Source organism: Apostichopus japonicus, chromosome 10 (assembly GCF_037975245.1).
Source record: "Apostichopus japonicus isolate 1M-3 chromosome 10, ASM3797524v1, whole genome shotgun sequence".
Taxonomy (NCBI): Eukaryota; Metazoa; Echinodermata; class Holothuroidea; order Aspidochirotida; family Stichopodidae; genus Apostichopus; species Apostichopus japonicus.
This window is the reverse complement of record NC_092570.1, coordinates 11,846,308-11,869,385: the sequence shown is the minus strand read 5'-3', so window position 1 is coordinate 11,869,385 and position 23,078 is coordinate 11,846,308. Positions and strand designations below refer to the sequence as shown.

The window sequence follows — 23,078 nt, the reverse complement described above, 5'->3', positions numbered from 1 at the left end:
GGAAGATATCACAAGTTAAATGTGCTTCACATGCAAGTCTGCAGACCTGAGTAAGTCTGAAAATGATAAAGCCCCATACGCAACAATTTTAAATGATTTCTTCTTCATTGCAATGTTTATTTTCCATAACGGAGGCTTTTCCCAAATTAATCTAAATTATTGTACATAACCTAATGACAACATTCGTTTCAGTGTCAATACTGTTAACATTCTACCTGGAAAATATGTAAAGGAAAGAAAGTAAAAGGTTTCAAATGCTAGAGGCACTATGACATGAAACATTTGCACAACTAGAGCAATAATGCTGCTGACTCTCAATACTCTCAAAACAGCATATTACTGCTGAACGTAGCAGACAGTGATACAGGGGTGTGGAGTGTACGGGTGCCCACCCTCTCCCTTTCAGCCATACAGGAAACATTGAAAGTAGTTATTTAAACAACCTTGAGTGTAGACCTAATTTATAGCCTTAAAGTGCCTCAGATAATGTTCTATTGCACATCTACAGTTTTAATGTTTTTTGGGGGGGGGTGGGGGAGGACCACTAACATGGGAGTCAGCTTCAACAACCTAAGGTCCACATCCCTTCCATTTTAAAGTTCCTGACATATTGATACATATATATTGTGCCTCTTGGGTCTAGAGGTAACATTACTATATATGATAACAGCCATAAAGATATGCACACAATCATTTCCTGTTACATGTTTGTAACGTTGAGGAAGCCTACAGTATGATGGACTGGAGTGAAGGCTAATCATTGTCTTTTACCTTGACAGATGGTCTAACGTCATGAAAGCCAGCTGACTTGAACATAGACCTAATGTTAGACATAAGGTTAATTATAACCTTGGTTCTAACAATATTTATACATATTAGACACAAAGATCGTTTCTTTGTTATATACACCAGCATGGAGTAAGACATAGCAATATGCATTGGCTGCAGTTGTCCAGGCCTAAATAAGTATGCATCTTTGATTTGATACAAATATTGGTGATATACTGAATATACATAGGATACGTCTTACAACTTAGCTAATTAAGTACATTCACATGTGTGTTTCAGACATGAAGAAATGCAATTCCACTGAGAAACACTCACATTGCATTAAAGGAGATGTACTGTAAATGAGCAACAATACAGTCTGAACTCTGAACTGCACATGCTTCTGAAGTGTTGTTCTGCAGTGCAAAGCAGCACCTTGAGTGAATATGTACAACAAGTACCTGGGAGCAAAATTTCATCAAATCTGCACAAAAAGGTCTTTTTTTTTGGTTGATACCTGCTCTCAAAGGTAACTTGTATTTGTGATAACGTATTGACTATTTGAATGAACTTTCTTAACATATTATAAACTATTTGAATGCTGCAAAGAAACATCAAAGACAAATGGCATCCCGTTAAGCACAACAACATCTCAATAGATAGTTTTCATATTGAGGTAATGACTACCTGGAGACATAACTAACCAATACCTCTTTAAACAGACAAAAAAAATTCTAAGCTGTTCAAAGAAATTTGTTAACACAAAGATTGTTATCACATGAGCTATGTCTTCGTTGTGGTTAGCAGTGTCATATTCATATGTCTACATACTAAAACATTGGTCAGAAGATGTTGCCAATTCCAAAGCATATCCTGTCACAGCACCTTGTATGTTGTAAGTCTCTTATCCTTTACTCATCCTTCACTGAAGTTTAAACTCCAGCTCAAAACTTGTCACTGTGCACTCTCTATTCACAAACGTTTCAGACTAGATAGCCAGGAGAAAAACAGGTCTTTTCAAGGTGTGCTGCCAGCTTACTCTCAAGTAAGGTAACACTAGCTTGGATTGTCATGATGAAGCCAGAAATGTTGCCACTGAGTAGCCTTCATGGGAATGTCCTTCTTTGTCTTTCTAAATTTTCAAGCTTTTCATTCCTCTAATCAGCATCTATGTCCTCTGCATCATCAAACTGGCCAGCTTCTAAATCCTGGGATGTACCAGCTGAAATGAAACCAGATAAACTGTATCATGAAGAGTATTAATTGCACAAACCCCATCATTCTAACTGAAGCACAAGCAAACACAATGAAAAATCTATCAATTACAAACTGTGATGAAACACCATTTGTACTAGCAATGAGATATTGAAATAAACATACTGTCAATGATGTTCATGCAACACTTTTGTTAACACACGAATATGTGCATTGCTACTCTCATCATTCATATGGGAATCTGATAACCTATACTCACAATTGTGACCACAAATGGCTTCCTAGAGAACTACTACTGAGAACTAGTGCTGTAATATGAAGTGTTGTACAATAGTACTTGATAAATTCTCAGTGATCGAGTAGTACTCAAATATCTTTTGGCAAGTACTCGATACTCGCACTTGATGAAAGGTACTCGTACTCGTCATTTAGTACTCGGACTCAGATGTACTCGTACTTGTTCTAGATTTAAATACTTGGTGCTCCCTCAGAATGAGTACTTACATATCAAACTAAATATGTAAAACTAATGTTAAAACAGGTAGCCACATACTTTTCGATCCTATTGGCATTATGTTGTATTGGTCATTAATATTACTATTAAAAGTTAAGAAGTTGAAAGTTTACAGTCTTGTTTGAGGCTAAGGCCTCCCCATACAACTTTACAATTTAACCCCTGGTCATTGGTAACTTGTCACACCCACACACCAAAGTGTGCACAATTCAACCAATTTCTCCTAGGGCACCACAGTGCACCACATCCATGTGTGCCCTGGGGGACTTAACATAGGATGTACCAACCAGCACACACAACTATATTTACAAGTTACCTCACAAGTCCCCATTTATAAACCTGAAGATAGGCATTGGAGATATGGTGCCTGCCCAAGGACACAACACAATGATCTGGCCAGGATTCAAACCTGCAATCCTTAGATCACAAGTCCATTGACTTAACCACTTGACGACGATGCAGTTCACACTACACTCATACAGAATCATACATGTATCCTTTTGTATTATTACTGTATATATACGTCAACTTGCTATCATACTAACAATTAGTAGCATGACTGCAATGATAGTACTTGTCTAACAATGCTGTGTACACGTCAGGAATATTAAAAGAGTTTTAATTTTGAGATGTAATGAATTGGCAATTAATAACAAGATCCAAATAATGTCATCACCTTCAACTGGTATATCATTTGCCTACAATGATCATCAGGGAGCAGTAATAAGCATAAGGTTCTTGTTTATTGAAGTGAAAAGAACTTGAAAAGTACTCAGATGTAACTACAGGATTGGGCACTGGTACTCGGAATTCAATTCACAGATGGTATTCGTACTATGGAACAAGATACTCAGAAGGTCTCGGTCTCAGATTACAACACTGGTAATATGTAACTGCTACTCCATTGTGCCTATTTGATAGTGGCCAGTTGGGTGGAAGCATAGATGTTGGGAGTAGCAAAATATGAAATTCACACAGTATTTCATGAACCCAAATTTGTTGAGTGAATAATACTATTATACTGCACAGGATTTGTCAAGATAAGCATTTGAAAGTCTCCAACTGTTGATATCTGACTAAAGACAGTTGCAACTTTGTCAATGAAACCCCCCCTCCCCCCGCCCCCTCTTCCTCACGTACACACATGCATACACACTCTCACACCTACAGTACACTTCATAAACTCACATTTAACAACACTCAAAGCAGAACTAAAAAAACCTGAACATGATGAATAGCTCAGAGTATAACTCGCAGTTGGTTCCCAAATTTCAAATGAGTTTCTCTGCAATGCTTAGCATGATGACCACTACTGAAGTCACATTTGAGATGAAAAGTATGCAAAAAACAACATAATTAGTTAATATAAGAAATTTGGAAATGTTAAGTTGCTATTTGTGATTAGCATTCATATGAAAACTGTTGTGGGCTTTGAATGATGAGGATCTAATAAAATTCATTTATTACACTTGCTCATCAATATTCATGTTGAAGAAACCTAGGGGGTGTGTTAGCCTGATCAACTGTAGTCTGAAATATATTTAGGTTTGTCAGGATTGTCAGCCAAATTCACAAGAGCTGCCTTAAGGTAAAGGCAAATTCTGCAAGTATCTTTTCTTAGTACATGTTGAACCTTCTTGCAACCAACCGTTTAAGTCAATCACAAGTATGTATTTGTTTTTAGTGAGAGCATTGCTTAATTTAAGTATCACAATGAACAGGTTCATTACATACATCTGCTTGTGTCTTCAGTATGATGACCATTACTGGTGGATTGAGATATTGATAATTGTTGCATGGAAGCTGTTCCATCTCCTCCTCCGCAAACCCCTACTGCTTCTTCTGCTTGATCCTCTTCAGCATCAACTGTGTAGAGAAAGACATACAGTATACTCTACTCAAAAGTATTCAAAAAATTTCTAAAGAGCTTTGGTATTTCCTGTGATCACACTTAGCTGTATTATGTGACAAACTTCCAGCAGGCTAATGTCCTCAAATTTGACAACAGAATTTGCTTCAGTTTAACAAATGAAAAGTTATGATCACACTCTAAACCATAACACACCTGTGTTACTTGATGCACAGTTCAATTTGTAAAACAATTCAAACTTGAATCAGGTGAATTACAGTGCTACAGTCACTGAGTCTACCTACATACAACTTAACATTCTAACATTTATGTAAGCTCACCAAAATGTGCAACTCAGGCATAATATACTTAAATACTAAACAAAAGGAACTGTAAACAAAGACATTGAGGGGTAACTACAAGAAGTACAGGTTTCATCATTTTAGCTTCAAGCTTCTAACAGCATACACTAGATCCAGAAATAATCGATATTAACTTTCTCATTCACAAGACAATATCAGAGAATTTTAACACTGTATCTAGTTTGCAAATGATATTGCAGAACACATTTTAACATATTGTATTTAATGCTGTTAAAGATAAATACACAGCAGAATTTTGAGGTTTGAATCTAATGTTGTAAGGGATACAGCACAACACAATTTTATAGCTTGGGTGCTGAGGGTAATTATCACACTGTGTGGGAGGGTATCTAATACAGTACTACCAAGAGACAATCACCAACAACCAAACAATGTCTGATGGTGTGTACCATAATCATCAGAAAGATCTTCGTCCGCTGGATCTGGATGTAACAGCTGACATTCTGAAAGAGCGTCAAAAAGTCTTCCCACTGAAAAATATAATCATGGAACCACCATTCAATGAACCAAGTTTTCTCAGATGGCCATTTACCCAGAAGGCTGAATTTTCTGCAGACCATATGGCTACTAAAAAATATGTTAACAAGGAAAACCCAATAGAAGCAGGACTAATATACCTTAATTTCTTGTGTTATGCAATCTTTCATGCCACAGATAAGATTGAAAATAAAGCATTTATAAGCAGCAGACATCACTTCTTATTTATGTTCCATGTCAAATGTGGGTCACTACTGATGGGTCTGCAGCATCCTGCACCAATAATATGAAAGACAAAATCTTTTGTGCTCTGCAGTTTCACAGAACAGACACTGCTGTATAATAATTGTTTGATCCAAACTGAGTAGGATTCTACAGCTGCTGCAGCTTTTCTTTTTATACAATATCTTATATCATTGCAGAATATATCATCGAAAAAGGTGGGCTAAATTGTCAGGCTGGTGAAGAAATTTGCTCAATCTTTAAACACTATGAATGCTACTGTTATGGATAAAAGTATTTGTAGACATATACGACTAGAAATACTGGTTAAAGAAGTCCAAAAGACAGAACCTCCAAGAACAATTTAATAAAATATTACTAAAGGTACATCATCTTTTTTGTGGACACTGGGAGCGAAACCATAACATTGTATTAGTTGATCTTTCCATTGAGAGGTAATCAGCACATATTCAAATTGCAAATTCCTGTGAAGGATTAAGAGATTGAATAACAAAATAAAACTTTGTACAAGAGAACTGTTTCCTCCAGGATACATTTCAAAAGGTTAAACCATCCACTTACAGGTTGAACCATTTTGTGGGACAAATCTTATCTCCACAATCTCTTCCTCATCACCTTCCATTTCTTCATGATTAATTCTTCCTAATCTATCAAAGAGAAACAAAACTTCAATGTCACTGGTACACAATTAAGAATTTTGTGTCACACAAATTTCTTTGTACTGGATGGTACTCACTGATTCAGAGAAACCATAAGGGTAGTATAAACCAAATGAATCTCTTAATTTGAATAAAGAAAGCAAGTTATATAACTTGACTGGGTCAGAATAATTCAAAGTTGTACCCATTACAAATCAGCTGATTTGTTGTTGGATTGATCCAATGACATGGTAGTTTTCTGCATTTAAGCATAAACAAATTCCCTTCAATTCTTGATTCTGCTCTTCAAAACAGAAACTTAATATCGAGAGCTATATGTTACAATACCATATGATATTGCTGGTACTGTTTATAGATTTTAACATAATCCTTACATTGAATCCTTTAAGCCATTGTACATATATGTTGTGTTTGTATTTTGCACAATACTGCCAGCAAATTATAATATGCATTGGTATTGTACTGGTCCTAATGACAACCAGCACAAGCACTGCAGTGTTGAGTCCAATGCCAAAAAACTTTATAGAATTTGTATACAACAGAAGTTCTTGCTGATGTTCATGGGAAAAATATGTACAAAGCTTTATGGTCTCAAAATTAGTGTGAAAGCTAAGTCTGCCAATTATTGAATCCATTAAAGGCAACCCAGTGTTTAAAACGATCAATTAGTGAATTCTTCCACACTGGTTGATGGGTGAAATATATTAGAAGAATTATCAATTATCACCTATTGTACAGTAGCCCAACTGACTTTTGCAAACCAACATGCACCACTTAACAGTTGTGTTTAGTTTAGTAGAAAAGAGGGATCAGGAGGGATCAGGAAGTCCCCATCAAGGACCCTATGGGAGAGAGAAAAACCCGAAGACACAAAAATCAGACTTTATTACAATGCTTCAAGTGCTTGTTTAAAGCATTCTTAAACCGATTCACACTACTTGCAAGTACAACTTTCTCAGGCAAACCATTCCACTCATTCACAACCCTATAAGAAAAAAGTTATGCCGAATATTAATCCTACTTTGTAACTTCTGGAGTTTAAGACAATGACCTCTGGTACAACTTGTATTAGCAAACATAAAAAAGTCAGTGAAGAGTAAATTGTCAAAATCATACACAATCTTGAAAACCTGAATCAAGTCACCACAAGCTCCAGTGTAGTGAGATTCAGCAGCAGTAAGCGTCTATAATAAGGAACACCCTTTAAGGAACTAATCATCCTGTAGCCCTCCTCTGGACCTTCCCATGTACTTCCTTATTATAAGCAACATATGTGTTCCAAGCCTGCACAGCATACTCCGGATGAGGCCTAACCAACTGCTCATACAGCCTAACAACTATGTCCTCTTTCAGAAAACTGAAGTTCCTCTTGATCATACCTAAAACCCTATTACCTCTTTAGCAGCTTCGAAACAATGTTTAGAAGGTTGCAGAGTTGAGTCAATGTATATAAGTTAACTAGGTATCTTTCAACAAGTCCTAGTGCCCTTCCTCACCCCACTTGATGTGTACTCCTCACCTCACTTTATGAGTACCCACTTTATATTGGGTACTCACCCAGTAGTACCTTGACCTCATTTCACCCAGTTATAATGTTCCAATCATGCCACAAGACAAAATTGCTCAATATCAAGTAAAACAAAAGTTGAAAGGATTTGTGATTCCTTACCATAAACTGTTCACTCAACTACCTCATGATGCAGAGTAAGTTGAAACTTGTCCAAGAATAAAGTGAGAACCATATGATCAGAAATGTCCAACTCCATATACCATTACATTCTACTACTCCCTTGTGGGCATCTTATTAAGTCACTTTGATTTGAATAAGCTTAGTTTGTTAAGTTTGTTTCTCATTTTAACTCAAATGACCTTCGAAATCTAGTAAAAAAGGCTGCAAGCCTAGTACTCAATACTGCAGATTTCAGTAAGCTTGTTTACAAAGTTTTCACAGTTTGGCCACTAGTGACCTTCAGTTGACCTTTGACCTCTTTCAATGAAAGAAAGCAGCTAAGAATTTACTAGGGGAATTAACACACTACAGTAGGTTTGAACCCCATGCAAGCTTGACTTGGTGAGTAATCGTGTTTAAGAGCTAGGACGTCACATAACTCACACACAGCAAACACAACATCCCCATTGCATAGATTCCATTGCCCTCGGTATGGAATATCAAAACTTTCCCTTGGTTCGACTGCTTTGAAATAAACATTGAATGTCTATAAGTATATAAGTTGTTTGAGGCATTTGCTGAAACGCTTGTCAAAATATGACAAAAACTCTGGCTGAAGTCCATTCTCTGTGTACAATAATTTTGAGCATCTGTCAACATAAATTGACTTTGAAAATCCTTTTGGGAAACAATTGACCTTTAAACTGAAACTAACAAAACTTGAGATGTAAGTAAGACATCTTTATTCCTTAACTTTTAGAGATATTTTAAAATTAAAACATGAAGACATACATATCATTTGGCAACTTCTCTGGATCAATCATAAGGTACAGGCACTCATGAGGAAAAGCATTCAAATCACGAGACACAGCATGAAGGGATATGGCTGGATAAGGTAATGATAACCCCTGACCGTCCATCTTCTGCCAACTCATAACACTGAAACATAAACAAATTCTGTTAGTTACAAGTTGGCCTATTACATTAGTGAACTATAAACATTCTGGCAAATTTTTGACTAAAAGGTAACTGCAGCAGGGTTTTTCCCACATCCACACCCCCTATTATATATAGTTCCGTAAATTTAGGCAATTGCCTTCTACTTCAATTGTTGTACATACAAATGTTGCAGCATAAGTAGATTTTAGAAAATAGCCCCAACCCCCACAATGGTGCCAGGTTCTTGGACCAACACTGAGACTAACACAGAATCTTCCCATAATGTAATGCTTTAATGTCTGTCATAACCTTTATGTGTTAACCGAATTCAATAAGAATGTTCATACTTTACCTTTCAGAAATGATTAGTTTTCCTGCCGCAACCTCATTGTTGTTAACAAAAGCTTTCACATTTTCCTCTGTAGCATGAACAATTGCACAATCTTCTGTTCTTACAGCAGTTAAAAAATTTGCCATTTGTAATCTGCAAAGAAATGGATAACATTGAAAAGACAACTAGTAATTATAGCACCAAACATTCCTTTCCATCCCTTGAAATGTTACTCCAGTTCAGGTCTGAGTTTCACCTTTGCTAATGATCCCTCTATTATGAAAAAAAAAATTCAACAATTTAATTGAAATGTAATGACTCATGGTAATAGCACAATTCTAACTGATAGGAGCGTCTGAAAGTTGTTATTTAATATTATGAATATTATTGCAACACAATTAGGCAATGAAAGATTAAAAGATCTATACCTAAAAAATTGTCCCAATCTATTTAAACAGCCTAGAGAAGTATATTTTGAATCAATAATTACATTCCAATGTGCAGTCTTTTAGAGGGCCTTGTCATTTTGCCATTGGTACATTCCACCATAGAAAATGTGCTCTATCCACCAAAGAAAATGTGCCATTCCGCCATGTTACCCTGATGGCGGAAAAGCACTTTTGTATGGATGAAAGAGCACATTATTGTATGTGCACTGAAGGCTTACAGTATATGCACTGTATATTGCTTCACGTTGCATTACCTAGGCCCGCAAAATCCATCACTTAATCGACAATCAGAATCGGTCTTCTTAACAAACAATCAACCTTAATTAATTTGATGTATTCAACCAACTGATATATATTTGAAGACCAGAGTATCGACACTTACGAACTTACAATTAAACCTATTCAATCAACATGTACATTTAAGACTGTGTATCCATTCCCCAATCTTGTCTTAACTACAATTAGTCTATCCAGCAAACTGTCACATTTGAAGATGGTGTACCTATCCTTCCACGCAATAGATTCCTGTGTAAAATCCATTCCCAAAATGTACCTTTCCGCAATAGGTTTCGAGCCTTTCTGCCATGGCGGAAAGGATGGAAACCCTAGTGCGGTATGTACTGTACCTATTGCGGAATGGCACTGGAATCGTTTTTTAGTACTGGGAGGTCAGATGTCCTTTCCTTGTTTTCAATTACAAACTTGTGCTTGTGATTACTTCTCTTGTCAACAGCCTCGCAGGTTGTAGGACCTTCTGAAATAGCTGAATAAACTGTTTGTAGACTTTATGAGTCGACAATTGCATCAACTTTGAAGTTTGAACTAAGTTGGCAAGGCACTTATGATCTATTTTCTAGAACTTGTAGGAAACAACAAGGAAATATCCAAGGTTAAGGAGGAAAGTCAATCTTGGCTACAACACAAGCATACCGCAGATGAATGGGATCAGCCAACAAAACAGTAGAGTAGCCTACTTATAGTAAATACTTCTACTACTAGTAATAGTATATATTACTACTAGTACTAGTAGTAGATCTAAGTTAGGCTAGCCTTAGGCCCTGTGGTAGGCAACGTCACTATACTGTACCATATCATTAGTCATATCCATCGTCACATCCTACTGTAGCCTAGGCCTAGGTCGTATTTCCCTTGCAAGTTGCTTATAAGTTATAGGATTAAGTCTAACTAGTAGAAGTAGTACTGCTGCTACACGTGTGCGTCGTGTGATTCCTGGTTACTCCGTGTAATTACTACATGAGTGAGTGAAAAGGGTCTTACAATATTAACCGTACGTTTCTTGGTGGAAGTTTGAAGGTGGCACGAGAATAGAAAGAGTCCGGAACGTGTTTAGCGCAAGTGGTACGTATAGTAAAATGTGTTTGCCATTAGGCTATGTGTTTCGTCGATAGAACAATTGAACTACATTTTTTGAAGGTAGCAGCCACTAAGAGCAGAAACTAACAGCAGCCACTAAGAAAAAAGGACAGTAAGACATGACACACAGTACTACAACTGCGGTCGTGTGTGTTTGTTATAACTGACGCTGCGGTCGAGTGTGTTGTTCAATTAATGCATAAATAAGAAAGGTTTTTTTTTTCTAAAATCGATTAATTTTAGTTAAAGAGCCTACTAGGATGTCCGGTTAGCACCACATTAAAGTAGAAAGGTTCTTCTTTCACGTGGTATGCCTCTACTATCGGTAACAAAAATGATTTCTTGACCAAAAGTGGCCTTAAAGTTTTAACCCCGATACAGACATCTCTAAACGCGCTGTATATACGTAATGTGTAATGATCCCCCAAATTTTTTTTTTTTCTTTTCAAAATCGATTAATTTTAGTTATGGAGCCTACTGGCATGTCCGGTTAGCACCACATTAAAGTAGAAAGGTTCTTCTTTCACGTGGTATACCTCTACTATCGGTAACAAAAATGATTTCTTGATTATATTTATTTATGGTTCAATTTTGTCCTTCTTGTCGGAACAAACTGAATATTTGTGCTCCATAGCTTCTCTTTGTAGCAAATCTTCTGTGCTCCACCTGTACCGAAATATCAGACTATATAGACAAAATATGTAAGCAAACAAGATTGATAACTTTTCGTCGTACTGTATTTTCTTTCAAAAGAAGTTAATCATTTACCAAGAAAATCTTCACATCGTACCATAAGACCACATAATTATAACCAACATGAAGTCTGTGTGGAATACATTGTACATTTAACATACGATCGGATACTTTAGTACAATTCATCTTGCATTCCTATGATCTTGAGGTTCTAAAGAATGACTGACGATATTAATCTCTCTTCTCATTACCTCTTTGTAAAAGTATAATTTGTAATATTATCACAACAATAAAACGTCTAATAAGTTACACAGACTCTCTATAACACATGACAAACCCTATATTCACACTTAGTTACATCCAGTAGCATATCTCCAATGGGGGTCGGTTGCCAAGGGCACCCACACCCCTCCAAACGACCCACACTATTGGAAATAATTATACTCCTTCCCTATTTAGAACACAAACACTTCATAATTTAGACTTTATAGTACCTATCTCAAAAGAACAGCTCACAAGTTGGCCCTCATAAAGAGTGTAGTTGGTAAAACTCACCCCCTCCCCCTCCCCCACCTGGTCCGTTTGCTGTGTTATTCGGGAAAATGATAATAAAACCAATTGCAATGGCAACCGCTTAATCTTCATATCACAAGATACAACGTTACAGAAAATGTCCTAACAAAAATTAAGACATAATAAAAATGGTCAGACAAGGGAAATGACAATATAAAACAATTTGGATGAAAATTAATTTTAAGGTTACTTATATTGATCGGTTGCTAAGTAGTGCTATATTATCCTTTCCCGTGTTATTCTCATCAACAGCATACATCATATATACAACTATATACGCAAGAAATTGCAGTCTATGTAAAGTTTTACATCGGTACTGCTAGCAAAATAATCCACATATAATATTTAAAGAATCACTCTATTCTCTTGTATTTCTTTATACATTAGTCTTCTCAGGTTTGTCATAGAAGTTTGGTTACTTTTAAAATTAAATGCGTTGTTGAAAAGTATGCATTTACTTGCGATACAGATATGAACTCCACAATTCCACCCATCTAGTTGAGTTGGATACTAAAAGCATTTATGCAGAAGAGTATATGATCTATCAAAATAATGTGGTCTTTTTAAACTCCTCGCAAAAAGGTGGCAGGCAATTATGACCATGAAACGACCAAGTGCACGTTTTGTATTCACTGGCAAAGCACAACCCATGGGGTCTAATACATCGACATGTAAAGTAGATGACACTTTGTAAATGAATAACACCCAATGTTGTTCGTCTGCACAATATGGAGATAAAATGATGTCGTAATGCTGATATAAATTTTTGGTCAGCAATCCGGTCGTTATACAAGCTCTAACGCAGTTATTCATTGTTAAATCTTCTTCAGACATTTGTTGGTGAATATCAGTGGGGAGAATAAGGGCTCTTGATTTGCAATTCATAGATAAAAGTGTAACGTATGAATTGATGATATAACAAGACAATCATGATGTAGGAGATAGCAGCAGTTCTTCCCCTTGTTTCAATAAACTTTCATTTATAAGCTGCTTTACTGTAAGCACACTAAAGTTAATATAATCACCTGCTAATTCAATGCATGTTGTTAAATATTCACGCAAATTAAATTTCTCAATATAACAAGGAATTTTTTCATTGCGTTCGTACCAACAGATTAATCGCTTACTAGTCACTACATTTCTACTAAAATTTTCATTAAATGAAACCTTTCGTGTCATCAAATCATAGCTTGCAACAAATATGATACGATATTGCACTCGTTGAAATGTTGTTTGTTTCTCCATCACATTTTCCTGCCGGAGGTAAAAGTTATCGGCCACTACCTTATAGTCTGCAGAAGAGTAAACTACTTGTATATAATCTGGGCAAAGTAGAAGATAACTCTTCTGAATATATTCCGGATGATTACATTTTTCCTTGTCTACAATCCGTGAAATATGTTCCTGAACCATTGACAAACCACAAAAGTTATCTACAACAATACACCATTTCAATTTCGTTAATAAACCTGTACACGTATTACAAATGCAACACCCAGTGTTAAAGAGAGAGTACACAGTAATATAATTTCGGAACTTATGAGAAAGCTCATTTGCAACATCCTCCAATGACATGTTTTCACCATTGCATGTTGCCGAATCAGTGATAGATCGAAAACAAATTTAAGCTTTGGAACGATGCTTTCGGTTTGAGATACTTCAGTAACATACATATTAACACATTCGTCATCTTCCATAGTAGGCCTAACGTTACGCGACTTGTTAGCAGTTTTGTGTAAACAAATATTTGAAACCTATTTTTCATCATTTTTTATAGGGCATGGTATACCAGTGGATCGTGATGGACAGGAATCTTTTGCATCTGAGTTACTCTCAATTCCCGTAGTTTGTTTGACACTTTGACTTGAATCACATAGTTCATAGAACATAATATATGCATCTGATGATGTCTCAAGTTCTGAATATATACGACAAACAGAATCATCTATTACAACATATACCTGCCGCCTTCTTTAACAACACAAGTGAAATGTCCTGATTTAGATGATTCCCCATGATGCTGAATCACTGAATGCAATTGATATTGGCCATTGTTTCCGCTTTTAATTGAATCCAGATTAATCAATTCTGGAATTTGAATCTATGTATTTTCTGGTTTGTCATACCTGTTTGTAATGATTACCAGCACCCCGGCGCTTCGTACAGAGAAAACTTACATTTGAAATTGTTTTCAGTTGGAAGGACCATGCAATGACGGTTATTACAAATCGAAGAAACATTTTCCTCCTTAAAATAACTCTGCAACAGATCCTCCACCGACAAAATATGTGATATTTCCATCTCTTCTGATACATTAACAAATAAACAGCTTTCTTGTGAAATGATTTACGTGACGAACCACAACTTTTACATTTTATTTCTTTCATACATACTGTGCTAACGGCATTGAGGCATTTCAGCACAGGTACCAATGCCAACTGGAAGAATTCTCCCGCATCATTTTCACTTCCTATATAGCTTAAATTTACTTTCAATACAAATCATTTCCAGAAGTGATTTGATCTGACCCATTTCAATGATTGCGTGTTTATTATTAATTAGAACTTTACAAAACTCGAGTAAAACGATGGACATCTCATTTGTAAACAATTGTTTTAAGAAAGACAAATTTGTATTCTTACTTAGCAAACGACATATACAAGACAGACGTGCAAAGGCATTGGATAGTTGAATTAAACCAGCAGTTATTTAATGCATTTTCAGTTGTACTTGCATTACAGTGTCCGTCAATAAACTGTTTTACATGGTTGTCTGATAACCTTTTTGTCGTTTTCCTTGCTTGTTTTGTTACATATCGAAACAGGGTTATATCGAGGGGCCTTTTGAAATACCCCTTCTTGTGTATGACGATGTTTCTTCTGCCATGACTCTTCGACTGTCTTTGTGTTATGTTTTCTCTTACTTTTGTATGAACTTGTCATCTGATCACTGTATCGTCTCTGTATTCCAATCAAGTTTTGGTTATAAACAGAAAGAAATTCATCAATTCTTTTCATGTTGCGATCACTCAGCTGATTAGATTTAAGAACTTTCATTCTCGATTCAGCATGACCAATTGTTCGTGGTACCGAAACTTTACGAACGTTTCTGATAATACTATTTATATCTACATCTATATTAGTATGTCGGTTCAAGTCACCGAGAAGTAACCCAGACCAAAAAGCAGCTGACGGTAATAAAACAGTCTCCAATTCTTTCATAAGTATAGGAGAGTAAAATGGATTAGGATCATACATTTGTTCTTGTATATCATTTACTGACGCATTATTAATAACATCACGAAAAAATGATGCAAAGGGTGATTTTGCTCTTGTTAAATAATGTTCCTTTGTGAAATCACCAAAATAGTCATTTTCAATCACATCCTCGTTGTACGAGGCCAAGAAATCAACCTGATCATCACTGAAATCATTATCGTTGCCAATCATAGAAATTTTATGTGAAAGGTAATTCGGAAGACATTTTAACCCTTGGCGACAAGTCTATATGTTGTAAAACAACGGCTAAATTGTATAAAATGAGGGCAAATTCAGCAATGGTATTCGCATTTAACAACATACTTATACAGTACATCCCAAATCTATATTTACCCTTGTAATGTTGTTTACATAAATCCTTAGCATTTTTCATGAAGTGACTACAGCATGCATGTGGTATGGTCATTTTCTTGTCTGCATTGGTTGCCTTTCCGCAAACAATTTTCCATGCTCTGATGTAAAAATCAGCAAGCGACTCTTGATTAAAAACATTAAGAGTTGCTAGTAAAAACACCCAGGCTCTGTCACTATTTATTTGTCGTGGACGTGCAATATTTGGATGGCCGTATGACTGTTTCTCGTGATGCCTGAAAACATTTAACAGTTAACATGGCCACTTTTGGTCAAGAAATCATTTTTGTTACCGATAGTAGAGGTATACTACGTGAAAGAAGAACCTTTCTACTTTAATGTGGTGCTAACCGGACATCCCAATAGGCTCCATAACTAAAATTAATCGATTTTGAAGGGTGAAAAAATTAAACAGTTTTCTGATCATTACGCATGACGTATATACAGCGCGTTTAGAGATGTCCGTATCGGGGTTAAAACTTTAAGGCCACTTTTGGTCAAGAAATCATTTTTGTTACCGATAGTAGTGGTTATACCATTTGAAAGAAGAACCTTTCTACTTTAATGTGGTGCTAACCGGACATCCTAGTAGGCTCCATAACTAAAATTAATTGATTTTGAAAAAAAATCAAAATCTTAAACAGTTTTCTGATCATTACACATTACGTATATACAGCGCGTTTAGAGATGTCTGTATCGGGGTTAAAATTTTAAGGCCACTTTTGGTCAAGAAATCATTTTTGTTACCTATAGTAGAGGTATACCACGTGAGAGAAGAACCTTTCTACTTTAATGTGGTGCTAACCGGACATCCTAGTAGGCTCCATAACTAAAATTAAACGATTTTGAAAAAATAAAAAATGTAAACAGTTTTCTGATCATTACACATGCCGTATATACAGTGCGTTTAGAGATGTCCGTATCGGGGTTAAAACTTTAAGGCCACCTTTGGTCAAGAAATCATATTTGTTACCGATAGTATAGGTATACCACGTGAAAGAGGAAGCTTTCCCCTTTAATGTGGTGCTAACCGGACATGCCAGTAGGCTCCATAACTAAAGTTAATCGATTTTGAAGAAAAAAAAATAAAAAATTAAACCGGTTTTCTGATCATTACACATTACGTATATACAGCGCGTTTAGAGATGTCCGTATCGGGGTTAAAACTTTAAGGCCACTTTTGGTCAAGAAATCAGTTTTGTTACCGATAGTATAGGTATACCACGTGAAAGAAGAACCTTTCTACTTTAATGTGGTGCTAACCGGACATGCCAGTAGGCTCCATAACTCAACTTAATCGATTTTGAAAGAATTTTTTTTTTTTTGATCATTACACATAACGTATACAGCGCGTTTAGAGATGTCCGTTTCGGGGTTAAAACTTTAAGGCCACTTTTGGTCAAGAAATCATTTTTGTTACCGATGGCAGAGGTATACCACGTGAAAGAGGAACCTTTCTACCTTATGTGGTGCTAACCGGACATGCCAGTATGCCCCATAACTAAAATTAAACGATTTTGAAAGAAAAAAAAACATTTTTTGGATCATTACACATAACGTTCAGCGCGTTTAGAGATGTCCGTATCGGGGTTAAAACTTTAAGGCCACTTTTGGTCAAGAAATCAGTTTTGTTACCGATAGTAGAGATATACCACGTGAAAGAAGAACCTTTCTACTTTAATGTGGTGCTAACCGGACATGCCAGTAGGCTCCATAACTAAAATTAATCGATTTTGAAAAAAAACAAATAAAAAATTAAACAGTTTTCTGATCATTACACATTGCGTATATACAGCGCGTTTAGAGATGTCCGTATCGGGGTTAAAACTTTAAGGCCACTTTTGGTCAAGAAATCAGTTTTGTTACCGATAGTATAGGTATACCACGTGAAAGAAGAACCTTTCTACTTTAATGTGGTGCTAACCGGACATGCCAGTAGGCTCCATAACTAAAGTTAATCGATTTTGAAGAAGAAAAAAATTAATCAATATTTTAAAAATTTTAGGCCACTTTTGGTCAAAAAAATCGGCTTTGTTACCGATAGTAGGTATAACACGTGAAAGAAGAAATTTTATTCTTTGATGTGATGCTAACCGGACCTCCTAACTAGGTCGATAACTCAAATTAATCGATTTTGAAATAATAATACGTTTGGATCATAACACATTACCGCGCGTTTCGAGCTAATTTTCCCATTTGCATCCCACTCCTGTTAGGATCGAACGGTTTGTAGCCATCGAATTTCAATAAATCATAGTGTTACTGACTGTTTTTTTCATACCACGTGTAAGAGGAATAACTTAACATCGCCATTGTACCTCTCTTGACTGTTGCATATTCTCATAAATTAATTGTTTATACATTTGAAGAAAAAAAAGAGAAAAAAATGGTATAAAAATTACCGCAATTTACGCCTTTCTCCACAAGATTTGGTAGGATCACAAGTTTCAGTTCAATATGGATGCAGAAATCGTCCACCATTAAATTCCAAAATTATATCACATGAAAGAGCAACATCTCATCTCTCATATGGTACAATTATTGGCATTTTACAGTATGCATAGCGTTAATTATTATCGCTTTAAAACAGATACGAAAAAGTAACAGTCTTGTTATTGTCCGCTAATTTAGGCTGCCCTTAGTGGCTGCTGGGGATCCACTTTTCCGCCACAGCGTACCCAGCGCTCGTCACAGTGTACAAACATCAGTGCCAACGGCGTGTAACGTTGATGTATACACTATTGGCTGCTGTTAGTGGCTGCTCTTAGTGGCTGCTACGTTCAAACAGGTTTTTTTCTAGGCAGGATTTGGTTGAAGCAGGGTTGCCAGTTTTCCGGAGACATTGTCGGCCAAATTGTGACGAAAAAACGCCAAATTTCTATTTAATGTATTTTTAGGTAATTGACACTTTGTGTACACATACATGGGATTCAATTCGTTACAATTAAGATACGTTAACATATCATTTGAGAATGTAAATTTAAATAAATATCTTATTTTTTATTCCCTCGTTTTAATTTCCTCAATGTTCATCACAGTCGCAGCGAGCTTTGTAAAAAATCAATTATCGTATTGTGAAATATGACCCATACCAGTGTTGTGAAATACTCGACCATGCCGCTCATTCATAACACCAGGCAAATCATTATAGCTTCTGCTTCTGCTTCTGTTCGATACTCGTTAAAAACCCCTCTCGGGTATCACAACGAGGATGTTGGTGCGCAGCGCAGCAGTGCTAATAACAATGCGTGGGCAATCTTGTCTTAAACACCTCAAGACTAAGGCTCTCTTTAACGGCCAAGGATTGTGTATTCCAGTCTTTTATAGTCCTAGGATAGAAACTATACTGAAAAGCACGATGATTATGTGGAATTTGTGTATAGCGGCCACGCCTCCCTGGTTTCAAGAAGGGATTAGTCTCGTTTGGGACTGCAATTAGGCCATTAATAATTTGGTAAAAGAGCATAAGTCTGGCCATTTTCCTTCTTTCTGTGAGGGGTTCCCACTTCAAAGTCTTCAAGATCTCAGTGACGCTGGATTGCCTACGGAAATCACGAGTTACAAGTGTGCTGCCTTCCTTTGATTTTTTTCTACTTTATCTTGGTCTGAGACCTTATAAGGGTCCCAAATCTGAGCTGCATATTCAAGAGTAGAACGACACATAGACATATAGGCCCATGGGCGGCGATCATGGGGGGGGCGGGGGTGGGGGATATAGTATCAAATACCCACCCCCCCCCCCAATATTTGGTGACATAGTTTTTTTTAGCATATTTTTTGTATTTTTTATGATATCGCTAGTAATTTCAAAATAGAAAATGCTTAGATGCAACTTACAAGGCCTGGGAAGTGCCATTTCCAGCGATCTGGGGGGGGGGGGGCATTTTCGGCCAAAATTCTTTTGCGCTTCGCGCCAACTTATGGTAGCGCTACGCTTAGATAGTTTGCCTACAAGCTTTGCCCCTCCCTTGGCAAATTCCTCGCAAGGCGCCTTTCTAACCGTGTCACATTTTGTTACTATATATGACCGAAAGTAGTTTTTACTTTTTTTCTCGAAATGAATAGCTAAACGGACTGCATCCGTAATGAAATTGGTTTGCCGATAAAAAAGGAAAATAGGGCGGTAGCAACCATATATATATATATATATATATATATCTTTCGAGATCCGGCTTTAGGAATCACAAATGATTTCGAGTTGGTTAGCATCATGTTTGATCTCTAGGGTAAGGCAAAATATGTCATCAAAAACAGAACTAGTATTGTTCGATACAGGTGACAAACGCCTACAGTGGAATTACGGCCTTCCTTACCGGTTTTGAACCTCTGGACATACAATCAGCGTCCATAGCCTAGTGGTTAGGGTGTCCGCGTACAGAGCGGAACGCCCGTGGTTCGAATCCCGGTGGAGGCTGAAAATTTTTTCACTGTTCTTGATTTTTCATCTCATTACGATTTTCATTATATATATATATATATATATATATATATATATATATATATATATATATATATATATATATATATATATATATATATATATATATATACAACATAGGCAGCGACCACAGTATGGCAATGGGGAAGTTTCAAATCAACACTAAGTTAGAGAGACAAAAGCTACTTAGACCAAAGTATAGCAACATTAACCTAGACAAACTCACAGAAAGAAACCATGAATTCCAACTGGAACTAGCAAACAAGTTTGGTACACTTAACGACGAGTGGAGAGAGCAAGATCTAGACACATGGAACCAAGAGACAATAGACATCATTCAAGAAACTGCACTCAATGTAGCAGGCAGGAAACCCAAAGACAGAGTTAGCAAACTATCAGACAGCACAAGGAAACTGATTGGAAAACGTAGACAGATGAAGATGGACAGTCAAGGTACTGACAACATAGAGTACAGGGAAACCTGCAAAACTATCAGGAAGAAGATACGTGAGGATGTCAGAAACTACAACACCAAAATGATACATGACACAATAGAAAACAACAGGAGTATTAAGAAAACCAACAAAGAAGCTTGGCCAGGGAACAAAGAAAATCAATAAACTTCTGGACTCAAATGGGCAGGAAATAACAGACCAGGATGATATTCTGCGGAGAATAGAGAAATTTTATGAAGAACTATACCAAAGCAATCAGCAAACCGGAGACATAGATGATTCCCAGGAGAAAGTACCCAAAGTTAAATGCTGGGAAGTAGAATATGCTTTAAGCCAAATGAAACGGGGCAAGGCCCCTGGACAGGACAACATAATAATGGACACACTAAAAGAAGCAGGGGATGCAGTTAATAAGGAACTGGCAAAGCTCTTCACAGCTTGTCTTCACCAAGAGAAGGTGCCTCAAAAGTGGAAAGATGCCAACATGATAATATTGCACAAAAAAGGAGACAAAAGGGACTTGAAGGACTACCGGCCCATTAGCCTTCTATCCAATATATACAAGCTTTTTACAAAGATTCTGACAAACAGACTTCTAGACGACAACCAACCAAGGGAGCAGGCGGGGATTCAGAAGAAATTTCTCAACAATAGATCACATTCACACCCTCAACCAACTGAAGGAAAAATGTCAGGAGTTCAATATACCTGTATGTGTCGCTTTCGTGGACTATGAGAAAGCTTTCGATTCCGTTGAAACCTGGGCAGTTCTCGAGGCACTGAAAGAGCAAGACATCAACCCTAACTACATCAAAGTAATCAAAGACATCTATACTGGCAGCACAACTACTGTTAAGTTACACAAAGAAAGCAACAAAATACCAATAAGGAAAGGAGTGAGGCAGGGAGATACCATATCTCCAAAGCTCTTTACAGCATGCTTAGAACACATCTTCAAAGACATCAATTGGGAAGATAAAGGTATCAATGTGAATGGGGAGAAGTTCAACCACCTCCGTTTTGCTGATGATATAGTCATCATAGCTAACAACTTCAACGAAATGGAGAGCATGCTACAGGACTTGGACATAGCAAGCAGGAAAAGAGGACTGAAAATGAACATGAAGAAGACCAAAGTAATGGCAGACCAATCAGTTAAACACAAACCAATCATCATTAATGGAACAGAATTGGAACATGTATCTGAATACATTTACCTGGGACAAAGGTTCACTCTCACCGAAAGGAATCAAGATAATGAAATAAGGAGGAGGATCAAAGCAGGGTGGCAAGCATTTGGCAGATACAGCCACATCATGAAGGGCAATCTACCGTTATGCTTAAAAAGGAAAGTGTATGACCAATGCATTCTCCCATCAATGACATATGCATCAGAAACATGGACACTAACAATTAAAATGGAAAGAAAGTTAGCAGCCGCACAACATAACATGGAGAGGAGTATGCTTAACATAACATACAAAGATCACAAAACCAATAAGTGGATAAGGGAACAGACAAAGGTACAGGATATAATGGAAGTAATCAAACATCGTAAATGGACATGGGCCGGCCATGTCACTAGAAGGGGAGATGGAAGATGGAGCACGCTAACCACTGTATGGACACCGCTTGACGGGAAAAGGAACAGAGGCAGGCAAAGAAAGAGATGGAGAGGTGAAATACAGAAATTCTGAAATGAAACCAATTGGTACACACATGCAAGGGAGAGAGAGAGTTGGAGATATCATGCTGAGGCCTTCATCCAGCAGTGGATCGACAACGGCTGAAGAAGAAGATGAAGAATATATATATATATATATATATATATATATATATATATATATATATATATATATATATATATATATATATATATACATGGGCGGCGATCATGGGGGGGGGGGACGGGTGGGGGACGTGGCCTCTCAATATTTTAGGTGGGGATATACGGTAGTATCTAATATCCCCCCCCCCCAATATTTGGTGGCATAATTTTTGTGTGTGGCTATAAATAGAAAATAATGCGTGAGATTGTTTATCCAAATCATATTTGGCGGTGGCTAAAACTTCATCCAACACATGCTGCATGAGGTAAATGACTCCCCGTGGTCGTTTCTGTGACCTGTGACCGTATAGCATGTTGTCACTCATGATTATTATCATAATGTCTGTACATCTGTATGACTGTAAGTACGTACAATTATATATATGATCTACATCGATATGGGTTCACCGGGTTTCCATTTGGCCTGTTTCCTACAAGATTTCTAACCGCAGGCGCGTAGCCAAGGGGGGGGGGGCGAAGGGTGGAGATCGCCCCCTCCCCCTCGAGCATATTTTTTGGGTATTTTTTGATGATATCGAAGTTTATAGTAGCCGTTATAAGAGGTTTTAATATTTTTACACCAATAAATTAA

At 36.9% G+C, this 23,078-nt stretch overlaps 1 protein-coding gene across 1 annotated transcript in view; it reads right to left on the bottom strand.

Annotated features, from left to right (window-relative positions):
• Nucleotides 1-525: 525 nt before the first annotated feature.
• The window catches only part of LOC139975252 (methylosome subunit pICln-like), a 30,985-nt gene continuing 8,432 nt past the window's right edge, over nucleotides 526-23,078 (bottom strand). The window contains exons 2-7 of the mRNA XM_071983008.1: nucleotides 9,069-9,195; nucleotides 8,570-8,716; nucleotides 6,011-6,096; nucleotides 5,119-5,199; nucleotides 4,232-4,363; nucleotides 526-1,990 (exon numbers count right to left, since the gene is read on the bottom strand). Of these exons, the coding sequence (XP_071839109.1) occupies nucleotides 1,926-1,990; nucleotides 4,232-4,363; nucleotides 5,119-5,199; nucleotides 6,011-6,096; nucleotides 8,570-8,716; nucleotides 9,069-9,193 (636 nt within the window). The 5' untranslated portion in view covers nucleotides 9,194-9,195 and the 3' untranslated portion in view covers nucleotides 526-1,925. The remainder of the gene's footprint in view (nucleotides 1,991-4,231; nucleotides 4,364-5,118; nucleotides 5,200-6,010; nucleotides 6,097-8,569; nucleotides 8,717-9,068; nucleotides 9,196-23,078) is intronic.